General features: G+C 34.5%; 1 protein-coding gene across 1 annotated transcript in view; it reads right to left on the reverse strand.

The window, feature by feature from the left end:
• Nucleotides 1-2,652, reverse strand: part of LOC149559348 (cysteine-tryptophan domain-containing zinc finger protein 7-like) — a 45,918-nt gene extending 43,266 nt beyond the window's left edge. The window contains exon 1 of the mRNA XM_089828398.1: nt 2,390-2,652. Within this exon, the coding sequence (XP_089684524.1) occupies nt 2,390-2,572 (183 nt within the window). The 5' untranslated portion in view covers nt 2,573-2,652. The remainder of the gene's footprint in view (nt 1-2,389) is intronic.
• Between the last annotated feature and the right edge of the window lie 14,294 nt (nt 2,653-16,946).

A 16,946-nucleotide genomic window follows, 5' to 3' on the forward strand; every position in this document is an offset into this window, starting at 1 on the left:
CTGCAACAGCACAATCAACTTCAGAATCATGCAAGAAGAGGCACTTCAATCAATTGTTTTGGAAGTCATGCCATGGAATACTCTAGTTTCACCCCCATCTACAATCCACAGGAATTCATTAAGTTGCATAGCCACTGGCAAATATTTTCCCTCTACCCTAACCAACATTCTCAATGTGATGATCATCAATGTGTAATTAGTAAGCTCTCCCTTCTACTTCCAACAAAGTAACACATTAGAAGTTTAGCATTCCAAGAATCTGCATTAGTATTTTGTTGAGAAAAAGTTAGGCTTTGATTATGTTGTTAATGCCACCGAAAAATATTGATAGCTTCCCTAATATACATGATCTGAATAATATTACTCTCTCTTTATCAACTTAGATTCCGCCTTTTCTTTTTCAAGGGAATGATGTCGCTCTAGCTTGATTTGATGTCATGTTAGTCTTTTTGTGTCCAACTGTCTATTAGTCTTTTTGTGTCCAACTATGTTTTAGTCTTTTTGTGTCCAACTATGTATTAATCACTTCTGAGCTTGTGCATGGTTGTCAGAAATTAGTTGTTACTGGTTATCAACAACTGTTTTTTTTTTGGCAATTGTCAAATACTTTACATGTACTTCTAGTAGGTAGTCCAATTGGACACACGATCCTCCCTAATCTAAATTTGGATTCTATGTGCACAGACTTGAAACATTGTGTGCAAACTTGATCACATCATTAGTTTTGTGCCCTAAGTTTTTGCTGAGTAAACTCATGACTTTCTGTCAGCAAGTTTCTGGTGAGTGTGCCCAAAATTTGTGGAAAATACTTGCAAGGTACTAAAGCCTGTCACTGCAACTCGTGCTACAAATCAAAAATGTTCTCTTTTGGCTTGACAGACATTTTTTTTGCCATTTAAATATTTATGTAAATGGTGTGCACCATAAAGCTCTGTGTGGTTTTGAAGGTTTTCATTTGGGCTTGGTGGCAGAGGCATCACCCCTTGATCCTGCTATATATCACAACAGGCAACTAGCTAGGTGTGAAACCCCCAAAGCCCACTAGAGCTGCTCATACGCCCATTAAGAGTATTTCCCTCAAATACCCGACTAGAAGTGCTGCCCCTTAACACCAAAAGGGGTGCTGTCCCCGGACTCCCCACTAAACTCGGTTGATATATTTTGTAGCTGTATTTTGCCTAAAAAAATTCCACAATAAAAAATGAAAAACTAAATCACATTTAAGTTGGCCAGATTTTTCCAAGTTAATAAATTTTGGCCTGGAGCACAAGTTGAGTCCAAGTTTACATAATATGCCTTGAATAAGGCAAATAATAATCTCCATTTACAATTACTTCGTGTGTTCTTAATATGTGTTACCAGTATCAAAGGTATGCACAAAATTAGTTTCAATCCAACTGGAAAAATAGGCCCAAGAGAATAAAACCACAACTCAGAAAACAATAACTCTAATTCTAATGTTCTTGAACAGGGTATACGTCTAAATATTGACACTCTTCCTGATGGCATTTACCTGGGTACGTCTATAAACACATACCCCAATGCTAAAGGCATATGGATATATACAGAAAAAATCCTTATAATATATTTCGAATTGCAGTATGGTGCAAATTCAAATTGTTCGTTTGTAATGGCTGTAAGAATTTAAAAAGTCCATGATCAATGATTGCTTACAATGTAGATTGTATGCACATGAGTACAATAAAAGCTTCATAATTTGAGATCAGATCAATCTAGCCTACAACAGACCATCATCCAACGAAAATGATTTTTTATTTTGTATGAATTCAGACCCCAATACTGGTGGCCTTAAAACTGGGTGCATGCAATGTCAACCAACGCCCTTCAATCACCTCCAGAGAAAAATCAAGAATACTAGTTCTTATATTGAATAATAACCAAGAGATTGTTCATCATAACCATTTGCCTGACTGTTTGAAAACATAATCTAATACAAGAGGCCTAATAGTGAACGCATGCACCAACCCATATAGCCTCGAAAACTATACCTGGACAAGCTAGCGGATACTGGCAAAAAGAAATTCATTGTTACACTATATAAGTAACTACGGCATCATCCAATATAACAAAATATCACTAGTTATCAGCTTTTAAAAAAAGACTCTAATATGATAGTCTGGAAGTGACTAGTTGCAAAAGTTACAGGTAAAAGCCTCGAAAACAAGTGATGCATCACCAAGGAGGGTAAAAAAAATGCTCTTTTTCAAACTTCATAAATCGATCGCACATCACATTGATATGCCCAACTGTGGTTATCAAGTATTTCTGTTGACAGGGCTAATTTAATAGGAAAATAATTACGCTAAATCAGAACATGTCAATAAAAAATGCTGAAACTTTAACACGGAATTAACTATAAGAAAATTACAAGAGCATTTAGATCAAAGGCACGTTCTAATTCGATATCATTAATGTCTTTGGCCAAATCCTCTTGTTCTTGTTGTCGCTGAGAATAATTCCTGTCACATTGATCAACATTTCCCCTTCCATTATTGTACATCTGTGGCTGCTGTTGCGAATTGTATTGCCGAGACAATGTAGCATCTTCCATCGTTGCGTGATTAGCAGACCCTCTCAGCCAGAATCACACATTGCCTAATATGGCTAAATTACTCGACTTGTCATGGTACTAAAAGGCCCAAGACAGCAACAAAATCGACATCCAAATTTTTCGCCTACAAAATCTAAAATTTCAATTACCCACCAAGAAAGACGTTGAAGAGACAGAAACTTTCCGAAAAAAAATCAAAAGAAATAATATAGACAGTACTGAATTAAATCATCGCAAAACGCCAACTATAAAGGGGAAGAAGGAGATCAAATCAGACCGACTTGAATTGGGGACCAAATGGTTTCAAGAAAAGGAGAAAATGTGAATTGGAAAACCCATCAGAAACCCCAATTCAGACAATTGGGCATCCTTTCTCCACTCTCCTATGAACAGTTCCAAAACTGGAGAAACAATTTGAAAAAACGTTTTTCAAATTCAAATATGAAGTTCGTGAATGCCTCCGATAACGACGTTACATCACCTTGAAGAACGGATATTTTCTTAAGAGACTTTGGGGTTTACAATATTGCATTGGGTTATTAAAATTATTAAGAATTAAGAATTATTAATTATTATTATTATTATATATTATATTGTTTAAAAACTTAATATTATAAATTATTAAGAATTAAAAAATAATATTAAAATATGATAGTGTATAATTATGATGTAGCATTTAATATTATAAATTATTAAGAATTAAGAAATATTAAAATATGATAGTGTATAATTATGATGTAGGCATTTCTAATCTAAAATACTTCCATATGTTTATTGTGATCAATGGTTCCAAGAGTTGGAAAGCTAAAGATTGACATTGGGACATTATTAGCCATCTATCATGTATTATAGAACAAAATGCAAATGTTGAATAGTTATCAAATTATCGTTGCCCAAACAAGTGGTGTGCAGATTTGACTTTGCAGAGTTGGTTCATTAATTTTTACATTGTGCAGATTCATAAGTAATTTCATTGTGATTCCTTACTAGTTGTGTCCTCCCTCTAAATGTCCCATCCCACATCGTTCAAGGCAATGAGGTGGTCGATAATTAAATCCTTTAAAACTTTATGAGACATCATCTCATTATTAATGTTGTATACATTGGAAATAATTGATAGTAAGATTTCTTGATATCGATACAACCATGATGCACTAGTTGAATAGCATTCCTCCATGTCATACAAATTTTCATCTGCTAATGACCTCTTTCTTTTGTGACATAGCACAAGGCAGGAGAATCCCCAAAGGAGATGTCCTAGCCCCCAGCAATATAACCACACAGTGGAAACACAATAGTAAGAAGCAACAATGTAAGATCTTATACCAATTTACAATAATTTGTTCATAAAATATAACTGACTACATGCAATATGCTCGGTTGTAAGGCCTTCCGGGTTAGGGCCAAATACAAACAACAATTACTAAATTAGTTCTGCAAGATCTGACAAGATCCAACTTACAAAACAATCTCAGCCAGTCCAGATACACAAGTGGATAAGAACACCAAGAAGAATCTAGACTTGTACTCGCAGGTCCACCAAGAGATCCTCTAGTTCCTAAGCTGCAGCTCTAGCTCTTCAAATTCACATCTATCCTTCATTCCATCCCCACTGAATGACTAAAAGACTCCACAATACCCCTACTTATACCAATCTAAGCCACAAGTCAGCCCAAAACACAAATTAAATATATATACATAAATTAAATGCCACAAGTCGGCCTGCAACAACAATTAAATGTCCAAAATTTGATATTCGAACAAAATTGTGATATCTTCTAGCTTTGATTGAATTAGAATGCATGCTTTGAACCGTAGGTAGTACTTTAGGTCCTCTACAACCCCTTAAATGTGCAAGGGTTGATTCCCCAAGGAAAAGTGTACATCCATCCTGAAAGTCATGCATAGAAACTCGTCGCGTAGTTTGTCAAAAATTGATACTCTAGGAGAATTGCCATATCTCTCAACTTATAATGAATTAGAACTTGCACCTTGGACCATAGAGAGTACTCTATGCCCTTTTCAATCCTTGAAGTGTGCAACCTCTTATTCATTAAGGATAATTAGTTATAGGGCCTGCAACATGCACCCACAAACTAGAAAAACACAGTTCCAACAGCAAGGTAAAAATAGTTCAAACTTCAACTCAATCCATCCAATCTATATGCAATCATGAGGAAAGGTTCCCCAATGTGTCTCCAACACATCCCAAATCATGAAAGCATAGCTCCACCAAAATCCAAGATCGATACTCCTCAATACTTAACCAAAATCCCTCCAAACATGCAAGATTGCAAGCAAGCCTAGGATGCTCCTGCATCAGACACCCCAAGTTCAAAAATATGTTCTAGTAACTGGAAGAACATCTTTTGAGATTCAACAAATAAATCCCAAACTGGTTCTTCACATAAATGTCCTCCAAGTCTTCAACTTGCACATTCTTTCCCTTATTTTTCTTTTTCTTCTTCACATCCACCACATGTGTTCCATAGGTCTACTTCCAACCTTCTCGAAATTTGCCAACTCAACTCGGCTTTCAATGCTCAGTTTCCTCCTATCGAGCTCTTCATTTTACAAAGGAATCAGGGAAAACTTCCTACCACCTTTCTCAATAGTAAACACATTCCTAACACAATCATGCACAACCCTGCAATCATACTGCCAAGGTCTACCATGTAACTGTTCATATCTACAATATCACACAACACTTGATCCTTATACTGCCCAATCTATAAATCAACAAGGCATTGCTCCCTCACTTCCAAAGCATGCTCACCTTGTAACTAGCCAATCCTATAAGGATAAGGATGTCTTATTCTCTTCAAACCAAGTTTCTAAACCATCTCTTTAGCAACAAGGTTATCAATACTACCACCATCCATAATCACCTTGCAAATTTTGCCACTAGACTACAACAAGTCCTAAACAAACTAATCCTCTAACAAGAATCCAATGTCCTCTCACCAACCAATACTTGTCGAGCTCGCAAACTCTCTCCTTTTTCAGGTTGACTATCTTGGACTGCAACCTCATTCACAACAACAATTGTCCTTCCAATCGGACATTCAAAAGATCTATGCCCTTCTTGACCACACTTGAAACAATTACCTTTGAACCCACCTCCACCTATCCTCCTTTTCTGTTCAATAGGTTCTGATTCATCTTTTGCTTTCAATTTAGCTTGTGCTGAGTTGTCCTGCTTCTCCTTCCCTCGGGAACTACCTTGATTCTTCCTCTTTAGCTTCTCCTCTGCTCTCAAAGCATACTAATAAGCATCCTCAACTGAAGAAATATTCAGCATACCAACCTCATCCTAAATATTGAATCTCAAACCATCAATATACCGAGCTACCTTCTCTTTTGACAATTCTTTATGCCTAGACCGAATAGTCAACTTGTAGAACTCCTCGGTATAATCTTTCACAGTCATATCTTTCTGCTTCAAATTAAACAACTTCTTAAACAACTCAAGTTCATAATTAGCAGGAATGGACTTAGCCTTCAACTTAGTCACCATCAACCTCCATCTAGTGATCTTCATTTCACCTTTCTCTGCTCTATCTCTTTGTAGTTCTTTCCACCAAAGAGCAACATGTCCCTTCAGCTTAGTCTGTGCTAACTTTACTCTGAGTGGATCCTCAATATCCTAAAGCTCAAAGTAGTCTTCCAATTCACCAATCTAATCAATCAGGTCTTCAAGATTCAAAGTACCTAAGAAATTAGAAACCTCCATCTTATGCTTCAACTTCAATTGAGATCCAGGTCGAGCAAACTGACCAGCCCTAATTCCAATAAGTCTCTCCACATGATCATTTCTGCCCTCACTACTCGATCCAGCAACTTCAAAGTCTTCGACAACTTCTTCATAACTACCTTCAATACCCACATGCCTAGGTACACCACCTAAAGCACTTACAATTTTAGCAATCATGTCACTCTTCATCAATGTTATCTAAGATCTGAAACTGGCTTTAACCTCCTCCATCTTAGATACAAAATCTGCTTTAACCTTCTCTGAGATTTGTCCTTCTATAGCATCACTAAGATCATTAATTTCCCTAGGGTCCAATCTTATTGGAGGCATCTTCCAAAATTTTAGCAAACCCTAAGCAAAAAATCCATTAATCTAAAAGATTAATTAGCCACAAGATCAACCTTCTTTGTAGATCCTTGTGTAAACTACCTCAGCCTTGGCAATCTGTCAACACACTCAAGAACAACCTTCGCTTTGATACCACCTAATGCAGTGCAAGGTAGGAGAATCCCCAAAGAGATGTCATATCCCCCATCAATACAACCACACAATGGAAACACAACAACAAGAAGCAACAATGCAAGATTTGATACCAAATTACAATAATTTGTTCATAAAATATAACTGATTACATGCAATATGCCCGCCTGTAAGGCCTTTTGAGTTAGGGCCAAATAAAAATAACAATTACAAAATTAGTTATACAAGATCCAACAAGATCTAACTTAGAAACTAATCTCAGCTAGTCCTGATACACAACTAGATAAGAACACCAAGAAGAATCCACACTTGTACCCGCAGGTCCACCAAGAGATCCTCTAGTTCCTAAGTCATAGCTCTAGCTCTTCAAATTCTCATCTATCCTTCATTCCATCCCCACTGAGTGACTGAAAGACTCCACAAGACCCCTGCTTATACCAATCTAAGCTACAAGTCAGCCTAGAACACAAATTAAATACAAATCGCCACAAGTTTGCTTGCAACAACAATTAAATGTCCAAAAATTGATATCCAAGAAAAACTGTGATATCTCCTAGCTCCTATTGAATTAGAACTCATGCTTTGAATCATCGGTAGTACTTTAGGTCCTCTAAAAATCCTTAAATTCATAAAGGCTGATACCCAAAGGAAAAATGTGTATCCATCTTGAAAGTCATGCACAAAAACCCGTCACACAGTCTGTCAGAAATTGATACTTTAGGAGAATTTCCATATCTCCCAACTTATAATGAACTAGAACTTGTGCCTTGGATCATAGATACTAATCTATGTCCTCTTCAATCCTTGAAGTGTGTATCCTCTCATTCATTAAGGATAATTAGTTATATGGCCTGCAATAGGCACCTAGAAACCAGAAAAAAATAGTTCCAGCAACAAGGTAAAAACAATTCAAACTTCAACTCAATACATCCAATCTCTATGAAATCATGAGGAAAGGTTCTCCAATGTGTCTCCAACACATCCCAAACCATGAAAGTATATCTTCATTAGAATCCAAGCTCGATGCTTCTCAATACTTAACCAAAATCCCTCCAAACATGCAAGATTGCAAGCAAGCCTAAGATGCTCCTGCATCATTTTGTGTCTTCCATTTATGGAAACAAACCATACTCATCCAACCTTGAAATAGGCCTTTCTAGCTGCATTGAATGGTGAAGAAATGAAGAGAAATGTACCTTTTGTTGGAATTCTTTAGATTATGCAATCACTTGAACTTGTAGTTTACTGTCAAATCAATTTGTAGAAATGTAAACATGAAACATAACATATTCAATAACACATTTGACACAATGATTTAATTTGGAAACCCAATTTGGAAAAACCTAGTAGTGACATGCTACTCATTCTCACTCTTCCAAAGTGATGCCCTATGAAAGGCCAACCCTATTAAAAGTTACAATGTACACTGTTAAATGTGACCTGATTAAAGGATTTCAATCACCCTATTAGGAGTGAGCCTTGTCATATCCATAAAATATTTTCATCGTGCATGCATCCATTAGATTATGCAATCACTTAAACTTGTAGGTTGCTGTCAAATCAATTTTCAAAAATGTAAACATGAAACATAATAGATTTAATAACACATTTGACACAATGATTTAATGTGGAAACTATTGGTCAATTTGCCCTCTCGCCAAAATCACTACATTTGAATTCAAAAGATAAATGGTCACTTCTTGTGCTTTAATATTAAAAAGAAAACCATGGAATATAATATCATATGGTCAGAAGCTGGAAGTCAATGGGCCTACGATGCTACAAAGTGAAGAGGTTCATAAGATTGGGGAGTCGAAATTATGAAGATGAGATGCTACGATAGGGAGTCCATCGTAAGATCATAATAGCCAAGGTCATTGTAGAATCGGTAAAGTAAAACATAAGGTTTACGATATTATGATGTGGTGTAATATTGTAGAGTAAAGCAAGGGTCTTCTGATAATATGATATTGCATAGCATCAGGAGGGAAAGTTAAAAGGTTCACGATGCTATGATGTGATTAGGAGATCATAGGGAAAATTTTCAAAGGTTTTGATGTTACCTCGTGCTCGTAAGGTTGGGATGTCATATGATCAGAGGGTCGTAGCATCGAAAAAGGAGATAGAAAAGCTTAAACACTAGTCGAGTGGTTGGAAGCCCTAAAGGGGTCATCTCTGATATTATGACAATGCTTTTATCATAGCATCGGGAAGGAGAAAAATTAGTGTTACGATGTTACAAAGTGGAGAATGTCATAGGATCGTGGAAGGAAAAAGATTGAGCTTCGATGCTATAGAGGTCAAAGGATGTTGTCAGATCTAGATGTCGTAAGATCAAGGATGTCATAAGATCATAAGGCCAAAGATGAAGACATGATATCTTACGATGAAGCCAGATTTCATAAGGTCGTAAAGGGAATTTCGTCGGGTTCTAATCTTACGCTGAGAACATGTGGGGTCCACTCTTCTGAAGGGTGTCAGGTGGGTGTTGAGGTGGATAAGTTGATATGGTCAACTACGCTGAGACTTTGCTGGGGTGGAAAAATGAAATAGGATTATTGGCCCACATTTCCCATCTTGATTGCAAAATTCAATTGACTTTGTTGATTTGTTGAGCCAGAAGCGAGAAAGATAGGGTTTCTTGCATGATTCAATCTTCATGATCGATTTCAACCACTCTCCAATGAATGTTGTGCCCAATGAATAAGGGAAAACACTCCATCATCTCTAGTTTTATCCATCTACTTGGTTAGAGTGATTTAATGGCATCGGTTCTATCCTCTCAAGGCTTAGTTTCGTAAAATATTGGAATTCATTATATTTGAATCTATACGATTTTCTCTAGATTTGCATGATTGTTCTCTGCAATCTTAAATGGTAGTGGTTGAGTTTAGTTTAAGATAGAAAAAATCTCAGTTATGCCTGAGCTATAAAGGCAAATTTTGTAATCTTTGTAAGTTGTTGATCTTTTTTCTGAATTCTCTAGTATTGCTTCATGTGTACTATTGTAATTTCTCATGCCTCTGAACCATTGTAATCCTCTGCTAAGTCTCTTTTAGCCATTAACACATTGTGCAAGGTTCTTTGCCTCTAATTAATTTTTTGTCTATGTTTAGTAATTTGAATGACTGTATCTACTTTGACATTTGAATGATATTAAGTGGAGTTCTTCCTATACCATTCTTTTGTTTTCTGATTTACATGTAATTGTTGAATTAAGCAAGGTCTAAATCTATATTCTTTGAGGCTAGAACTAGTTGATTGTGCATTCATGTGCAGAGATGAGTTCAAACACTCTATTTTGGTGTATCACCTCTTTAGGTTAGAATAGGTAGATTGCTTTCATGCATTCCTTCTCTCTTTTCCTCTCCAAGTGTAGTTATGTGCACCCTGATAACAAAGGAAGCCAACCTTCTCCAGAGATTCAACCTCATAGTTCAAGTCCCACAACTTGGAGGTTGTTTCCATGTTTCACAAGGTTGTCCTTAGGTAAAAACTTTGGACAAGGGTGCAAGCTTTTGTCACAACAAAAACCCAATTTGGAAAAAAACCAACAATAACATGCTACTCATTCTCACTCTTCTAAAGTGATGTCCTATGAAAGGCCAACCATGTTAAAGGTTACAATGCACATTGTTAAATGTGACATGGTTAAAGGATTTCAATCACCTTATTCGAAGTGAGCCTTGTTAGAGGACTTTAGATCATTCACTTGGAATGTCACTTGTTAAAGGATTTACAAATGAGTGGTAGGTCAACCTTAATCCAAAGGATTTACCCTAGACTGATACAATGATTAGAGAGTAGTAATAAGGTGTGATCTGACAATAACTTACAACTTCATTTGCATATTATAGATCTCTGTTTTAGTCCTCTATCTTGCCTAGCTTTCACACTTTTCAACTCTAATAGCTTGTTCACCCTTCAAGCATCCATACCCTTAAGCCGTCTTGCTTTGTTTGCCAATGCAGTCTCTTCTCTTAGGTCACTAAATGAAGCAAATACCCTAGACTTCTTGTCTTCCTTAGGTTCTTGCACATGACAACCTTTTCTTCTAACCAACCATCTCTATAAATAGAGAATTAAGATATTATTTTGTTCAAGCTCCATTGTCAATTTTAAGGTTAGGTTAGATTAGGTAGGATTCGACTAAACTTTACTTGACTTACACTAAAATTGACTTTGCTCAACTCCAACTGATTTTTTTGGTTGGCTTGCACTAGCTGTGCTTGGCACCTACTTGTCCACTCGATCAAGCTTGGTAGACAAACTTCGTTTAACTTGTTCTTCTAAACTTAATCAGTGTAACCAATCTTTGCAACCTTAAGTAGATTATTAATGCACTATAATATCATTTTCTTAAATCCTTGTACTTTTTTCATGTCATAACTCAACCTTTCCTCTGGGTGTTATTATTACCTCATTTGATCAAATCTTCTTCATCAATCAAAGAAATGATAGTACTTAAATTGTATAAGCAATTGTCTTACTAGTAAGTAGTAGGTTTGACATCAATGACAAAACAATGACTGAAACACATTTATCATACTTGTATCAATATGTTTTCAACACCTTTACCCCAATTAATGTTGTACACACAAGGAATTTGCTAGATATGACTCACATTTTGATTTGACAATCGATTCATCTCTTTTACATTGCGTAGATATTATGGGTCTATATCATGACTGTCTTTCTTTTGTCTGGCTACAAATAACAACAAAAATACCATAATAAATTACATTAAAAAAATATTGGAAATTGATAGAGTACAGTAGCAATTGGAGTTCAAAGCACATATGTGATAGGAGATCACAAATCTATGAAACTCTTCTCTACTAATCCTTGTGATCAAATTTGAGAAGCTAAAATTTTTAATTTATTGTTGATATAAAAAGCAATTTGGGAGTCTTTCAAAAAAAAATCATTTGATATTATAGTTGTTTTTGTCTTTGCAAATATGCTAATCATTCCTAGGTTTCTTTTCTTGATAACAAAATAGTGTTTTGTTCTAAGGTTCCTTTCCTCATATTTCCTTGAAAAAATTTCAAACATTGATTACATGCAATTTGTAGGGATATTATAAAAATGCTTACCTTTTGTTAACTTGACTGAATTGATTAAGAGGAATAAGTAACCAGATTTCAAAATCAACAATTTGATCAACTGATTACTTGTAGTTTGTAGGGATATTATACAAATGCTTACCCTTTGTTAACATGTTACCCTAGGTGAAATAGTCAAGCCAAGGCATCTAATAAAATTGTTGTTAAAATTCTTAAGAATGGTGTCAATGATGATGGTGACATGCTTATCCAACTCAATCCAACACTATAGGCTTATAGAAATTTCATTTGAATGTCCACTAGAGCTACTCCATATTCCTTTTTGGGGGGAATCTATATTTCCTGTCAAGATTGAATTATCCTCTATTTGAGTGTCATAATGTGATCTTATTCCAAAAGAAGAATATAGAGTATTAAGACTACAATAACTAGAATTGTTATATGAGAGAGGACGAAGAGCCTATGATCATTTAAAGGCTTATCAAAAAAGATTGTCCCATTAGTACAAAAACACATTTAAGTCTAGATAATTCCAAGTGGATGATCTAGTCCTTAGTGAAAGTCTTAATAATTAATAGGACTATGGAAAGAAAGGAAAAATTGAACCAAATTAGTTAGGTCCTTTTATGATTATTAGTGTATATGTCTAATGCTTATCAATTGTCAACATCATATAGTGATTTCTTGGATGAACCCATTATAAAAATGTATCTTAAGAAGTTTTATGTTTAAAAGTCTAGTGTAAGGGATATAAAAATACAAAAATATCAAAAATATTTTTAAAAAATAGAAAATGAAAAAGCACAATAAAAGAAAGTGGTGAAACCTTGGCAACAGACACTATTTGTGAAAAGATAACTCCTTTATCTATAAGAACTTATCTAGTATCACATATCATTTGTATATACCCATAATAAGTCTCCTACCATATACCCTACAAACTATAGATACTCATAATAAAACCCTAAGCTATCCATTCCATATTGTATATACTTTTAATAAAATCCCATCATAGCTTGGTCTTCCACTTGTTCTTAATCCATATTCAATCATTTGTCTTTCTCCATTCATAATAAGTCACTTTGTTACCTAACTAGGGCATGTCCTTGACCTAGTTTTGGAAGTGGATCTCTAAAAAAAATTACTCAAGAGGATAAAATTGGATCATGTTAAACAACCTTCATATGATAAACAAAATAAAACTATACTTTACAATAAAATCAAAATGATGAATCCTAACTTGTGACATATCAATCGAGAACTATTCCCTATATCAAAAACTCAACTTGTAAAAAATAAAATCAACAAACAAAATCAAAACCAAAATTTTGGCAAAAAATTTATATCTATGTCAAGTAAATTCTATTGATTGTTATACAATGTGTATTCATATATTGTTTGCATTACTATCATGTTTCTCATTCTATTATGGGATGTCTTTTGTCATGAGCTAATCACTTCCTTATGTCATCAACTAGAATATCCAAGATGGTGCATGCTATTTTATTTTTATTATTGTATATGCAAAATTGGGGGGCCTCTGATCCTCACATACACTTCAACATGGTCATTACCTGTGAGATCATCCTGAAATAATCACTATATTGTTTATTCAAAAAGTCTAACAAAGTGACCCGTTGTCTTCTAACTAGAAAGATTATGCCTTTGCTCTCAGAATGAGAAATAGGTAACCAGACCTCTAGAACGAAGGATTTATGCAACTAAACAAAAGTGCAATTAATCTAGATGAGAAATGCAATTATTAATCTAAGAAATGAAGAAGCATAGTATGCTAAATGGATGCATATTTAAAATCTAAATGATATTACAATGAAAGAAATAAAGCTATGCAAATGTGAGAAAAGTGAGTAAGAATTTCGGCATAAATTCGATGCAAATTCCAAAATTCATCCTCTATAATGAGGAATGGAGAGCTTCTTTTATAGAATCCAAGAGGTGATCGATGGTCAAGATTAACTGAAATGGACGATCAAGATTGAAGAGGAGAGCCAGTCATAAAGGTAACTTCCTCATGAAAAGGGAGTTAACTGGTTGCCTTTGAGTGATAAAAGGAGTTAACTGAGTCCTTTTTGAGTGATAAAAGGAGTTAATTGGTTCCTTTTTTAGTGATAATTTGAGTTAATCCCTTTTCAAGAATATTTAATTTAATAAAATAGAATATGACCTCACAATTGAATAATTAAAAAGAGGAGGTATCTTATTAAATTAAATGTATTTAATTCCTTTGTACATTAGCTAAAGAGGTTATTTTAATTTAATTAAAGTAGAACACTTATAATTATATTAAATTAAATCAATATGTTTATGTAGCTAATTTGAGTCAATACTTAAGAATTAAATAAATAGTGTGATTATTGCAAATTATGGTTTTCTGCATTTGACAACTAGGTCAAGTAGCGATTATTAGAATTAGAATTGCCTAGTAAAATAGGACTTAGGAATAGTTGAATAAACCAAAGTTGGTTAATATGGCAATGTGCCAATTTTGGGGTATTACAATTATTGTTTGTGAGTTATTTTCTAATAAAGTTGAATGAATAGTTAATAGAGATGATTTTGCATATATTCCTTTATACATCTAATAAGCATAAAATTGTACAAACAAGTTATCATATAAATGCTTTGATTATGACTTGTCACACATACCTCAACTCTAAATATATATTCCTAAATGGAGGGGAAAATATTTCATGTTTGTTGATCATGTAAGCAAAACTCAGGTCATCTCAGTTCAATTATACCTAGATTCCTGTCAAGCTTGCTACATTAAAATCTATGCAAGAGGTACTGGGGTCATCATGGTTTAATTATACCATGATACTTATATTTTCTTGCAATAATAAAGAGCTCAATGATGAATAAAATCATGTAAACATGATTTAAAATGCTTTCAAAGTGGTGTAGTATATGTACTTAGTTCATTTTCATTTTTGCATGTTAGTGTCATATTGAATCATTATTAGATCATGTCCATTTGATGTTCCTTTTATAGGTTTTTGGTTCATTCTTTTGAGTCTATGGTCTTCTAACACATCTTCTAGTGTCAAACACTTTGTTATTGTATTGTCTTAAATTGGAAGAACTCCAATTTAGGGAAGGTTTAACACCTATTTAATGCAAGATCATCAATCTCCTTGAACCTCTCCTTTCCTCCCTTTCTTGTCCTTTCTCCTAGGTGCAATTGGGGTAAAACCTAATAGATCCTTTTTTAAAAGCTCTTATTTTCATGGTGTAAAGCTTGAGTAGGATCTATCCTCCTAGGGTCTCCCTTACCTTCATTTAATCACTTGGAATCTTCTCTTCACACTGAAATGGCTATATTTCAAACTATATGCCTAATTTCTAGGCTCAAGGACCTGTTTTGGGATCCTAAAGGTTTTGAGCCCTAATTGTTGCGGATGTAGTGCACCTTGACCAATTAGGGACATAGTGACCCCTAATGACCGAATCAAGGATGCAATGTGTCCTTGATTGGGCCCTATTTGGGGTCCTCTATTCAACTCCCATGTCTGGATAACTTTGAGGTGTTAATTCATAGGATGGTAGGCCTACAAGAGTTTGTCAATTATGATCCCTTTATAAGCCCTTCTATTTTCTCATTTTCACATCAAGCATCCATAATCTATCACCTATAAGCATTCACAAGAACAAGTATTCACACTCAAGCACTCGAGTTTTCAACCCTACAAGTCTTCAAGCATCCTTCAATAAATTCCTCCATTAAAGATCAAGGATTAAAGAATTAAGGAAATTGAGGGAGCCATCTTGAATTTCTCCTTTAATCCACTTAATATCCTTTGTTGTATCTTCTACATCCATCCATCTTCATCTTCTTGATCCAGATCAGTTGGTGAAGTAAGCATATTGCATTTGATTCAAGATATCCTGCTATTGTTATATATTTAATTTACATTCATGCAATTTCAATTATTTCAATTCAAGGTTAATTCCTAAGCTATAGTTTGACCAAGGGAAACCCCCATCAACAACAAAAAACCTTTTTTATTATAGGTTGCAGATATCAGACCGACGAACAGGTTGCAAATCTGAGTACATTTTTTGGCTTTCTTCAAAACTGTGAAATTGAAATCATTGTCACACTCATTCCTTCAAGGCTGACCAGGTCACCCCTAATGCTTCAAAGATGACTAGGTCACCCCTTATCATCTAGTTTGGCCTTGAAAGATCATCGAACAATGTTCTAGGTTTTGTTTTTCGTGCACTTGTCTTAGATTTGATAATTTGTATCCATTTTGATTAGTACAACAAGCATAAACCAGGTTTTAAAGGTGTGTCCTTCACCTTCTTTTTTCTCTCAACATGTTTACATATATCTAGCTCAAGTATATCATCTCATCTAAGGTTTCCAACAATTTGTTATCTTTTCCCCTATTCTTCCCTAGACCTAGTTTGTATTGGTGCTCCTGTCTTACTTGGTTAGCACTAATCTTTCTAGATCTAGTTCTTTAGAATTGGGATTGAAAATGACTTATCTCCTTGACTTCTCTCTCTTTGTTATGTATGTGTAGGTATGTGATGAAGTTAGTCTTTTATATCCTTGATTCACATTTCCTACCACATAGTTATTAATAAGATTGAAGCATATCAAAAAAATTATGCATTTCATTTAGTGGTGTCATATTTCATATGTTCATAGAAATTTCATTAGTTGCTCACTATGATAATCATGTTTCATTTAGTTGCACTTATTAATAGCCTTATTGATCATTATTAATTCATCCAATATTCATCATGATTATCACTATTGGCTATCATCAATATTTATGTGCATTAAGTAATTTTTAGTTTTATTATCTCATTTTCAATAACACATTAATCATCTTTGCATCATCCATATCAATGTGTGCATATACATGTTCATTTATAAGCAATATAGGAATCCATAAACATCTTCATCATTTAATATACATATGCATTTTAAGACCATTTCATTATCCATCACATTTTCAAATTTTACATCATACATTGATTATCCATCAGATACATAAAAAATCATATTGAACATCATTATAATTGTAATAATATCATCATT

This window comes from Cupressus sempervirens, chromosome 5 (assembly GCF_028749045.1).
Source record: "Cupressus sempervirens isolate cs-2001-9-10 chromosome 5, ASM2874904v1, whole genome shotgun sequence".
NCBI lineage: Eukaryota > Viridiplantae > Streptophyta > Pinopsida > Cupressales > Cupressaceae > Cupressus > Cupressus sempervirens.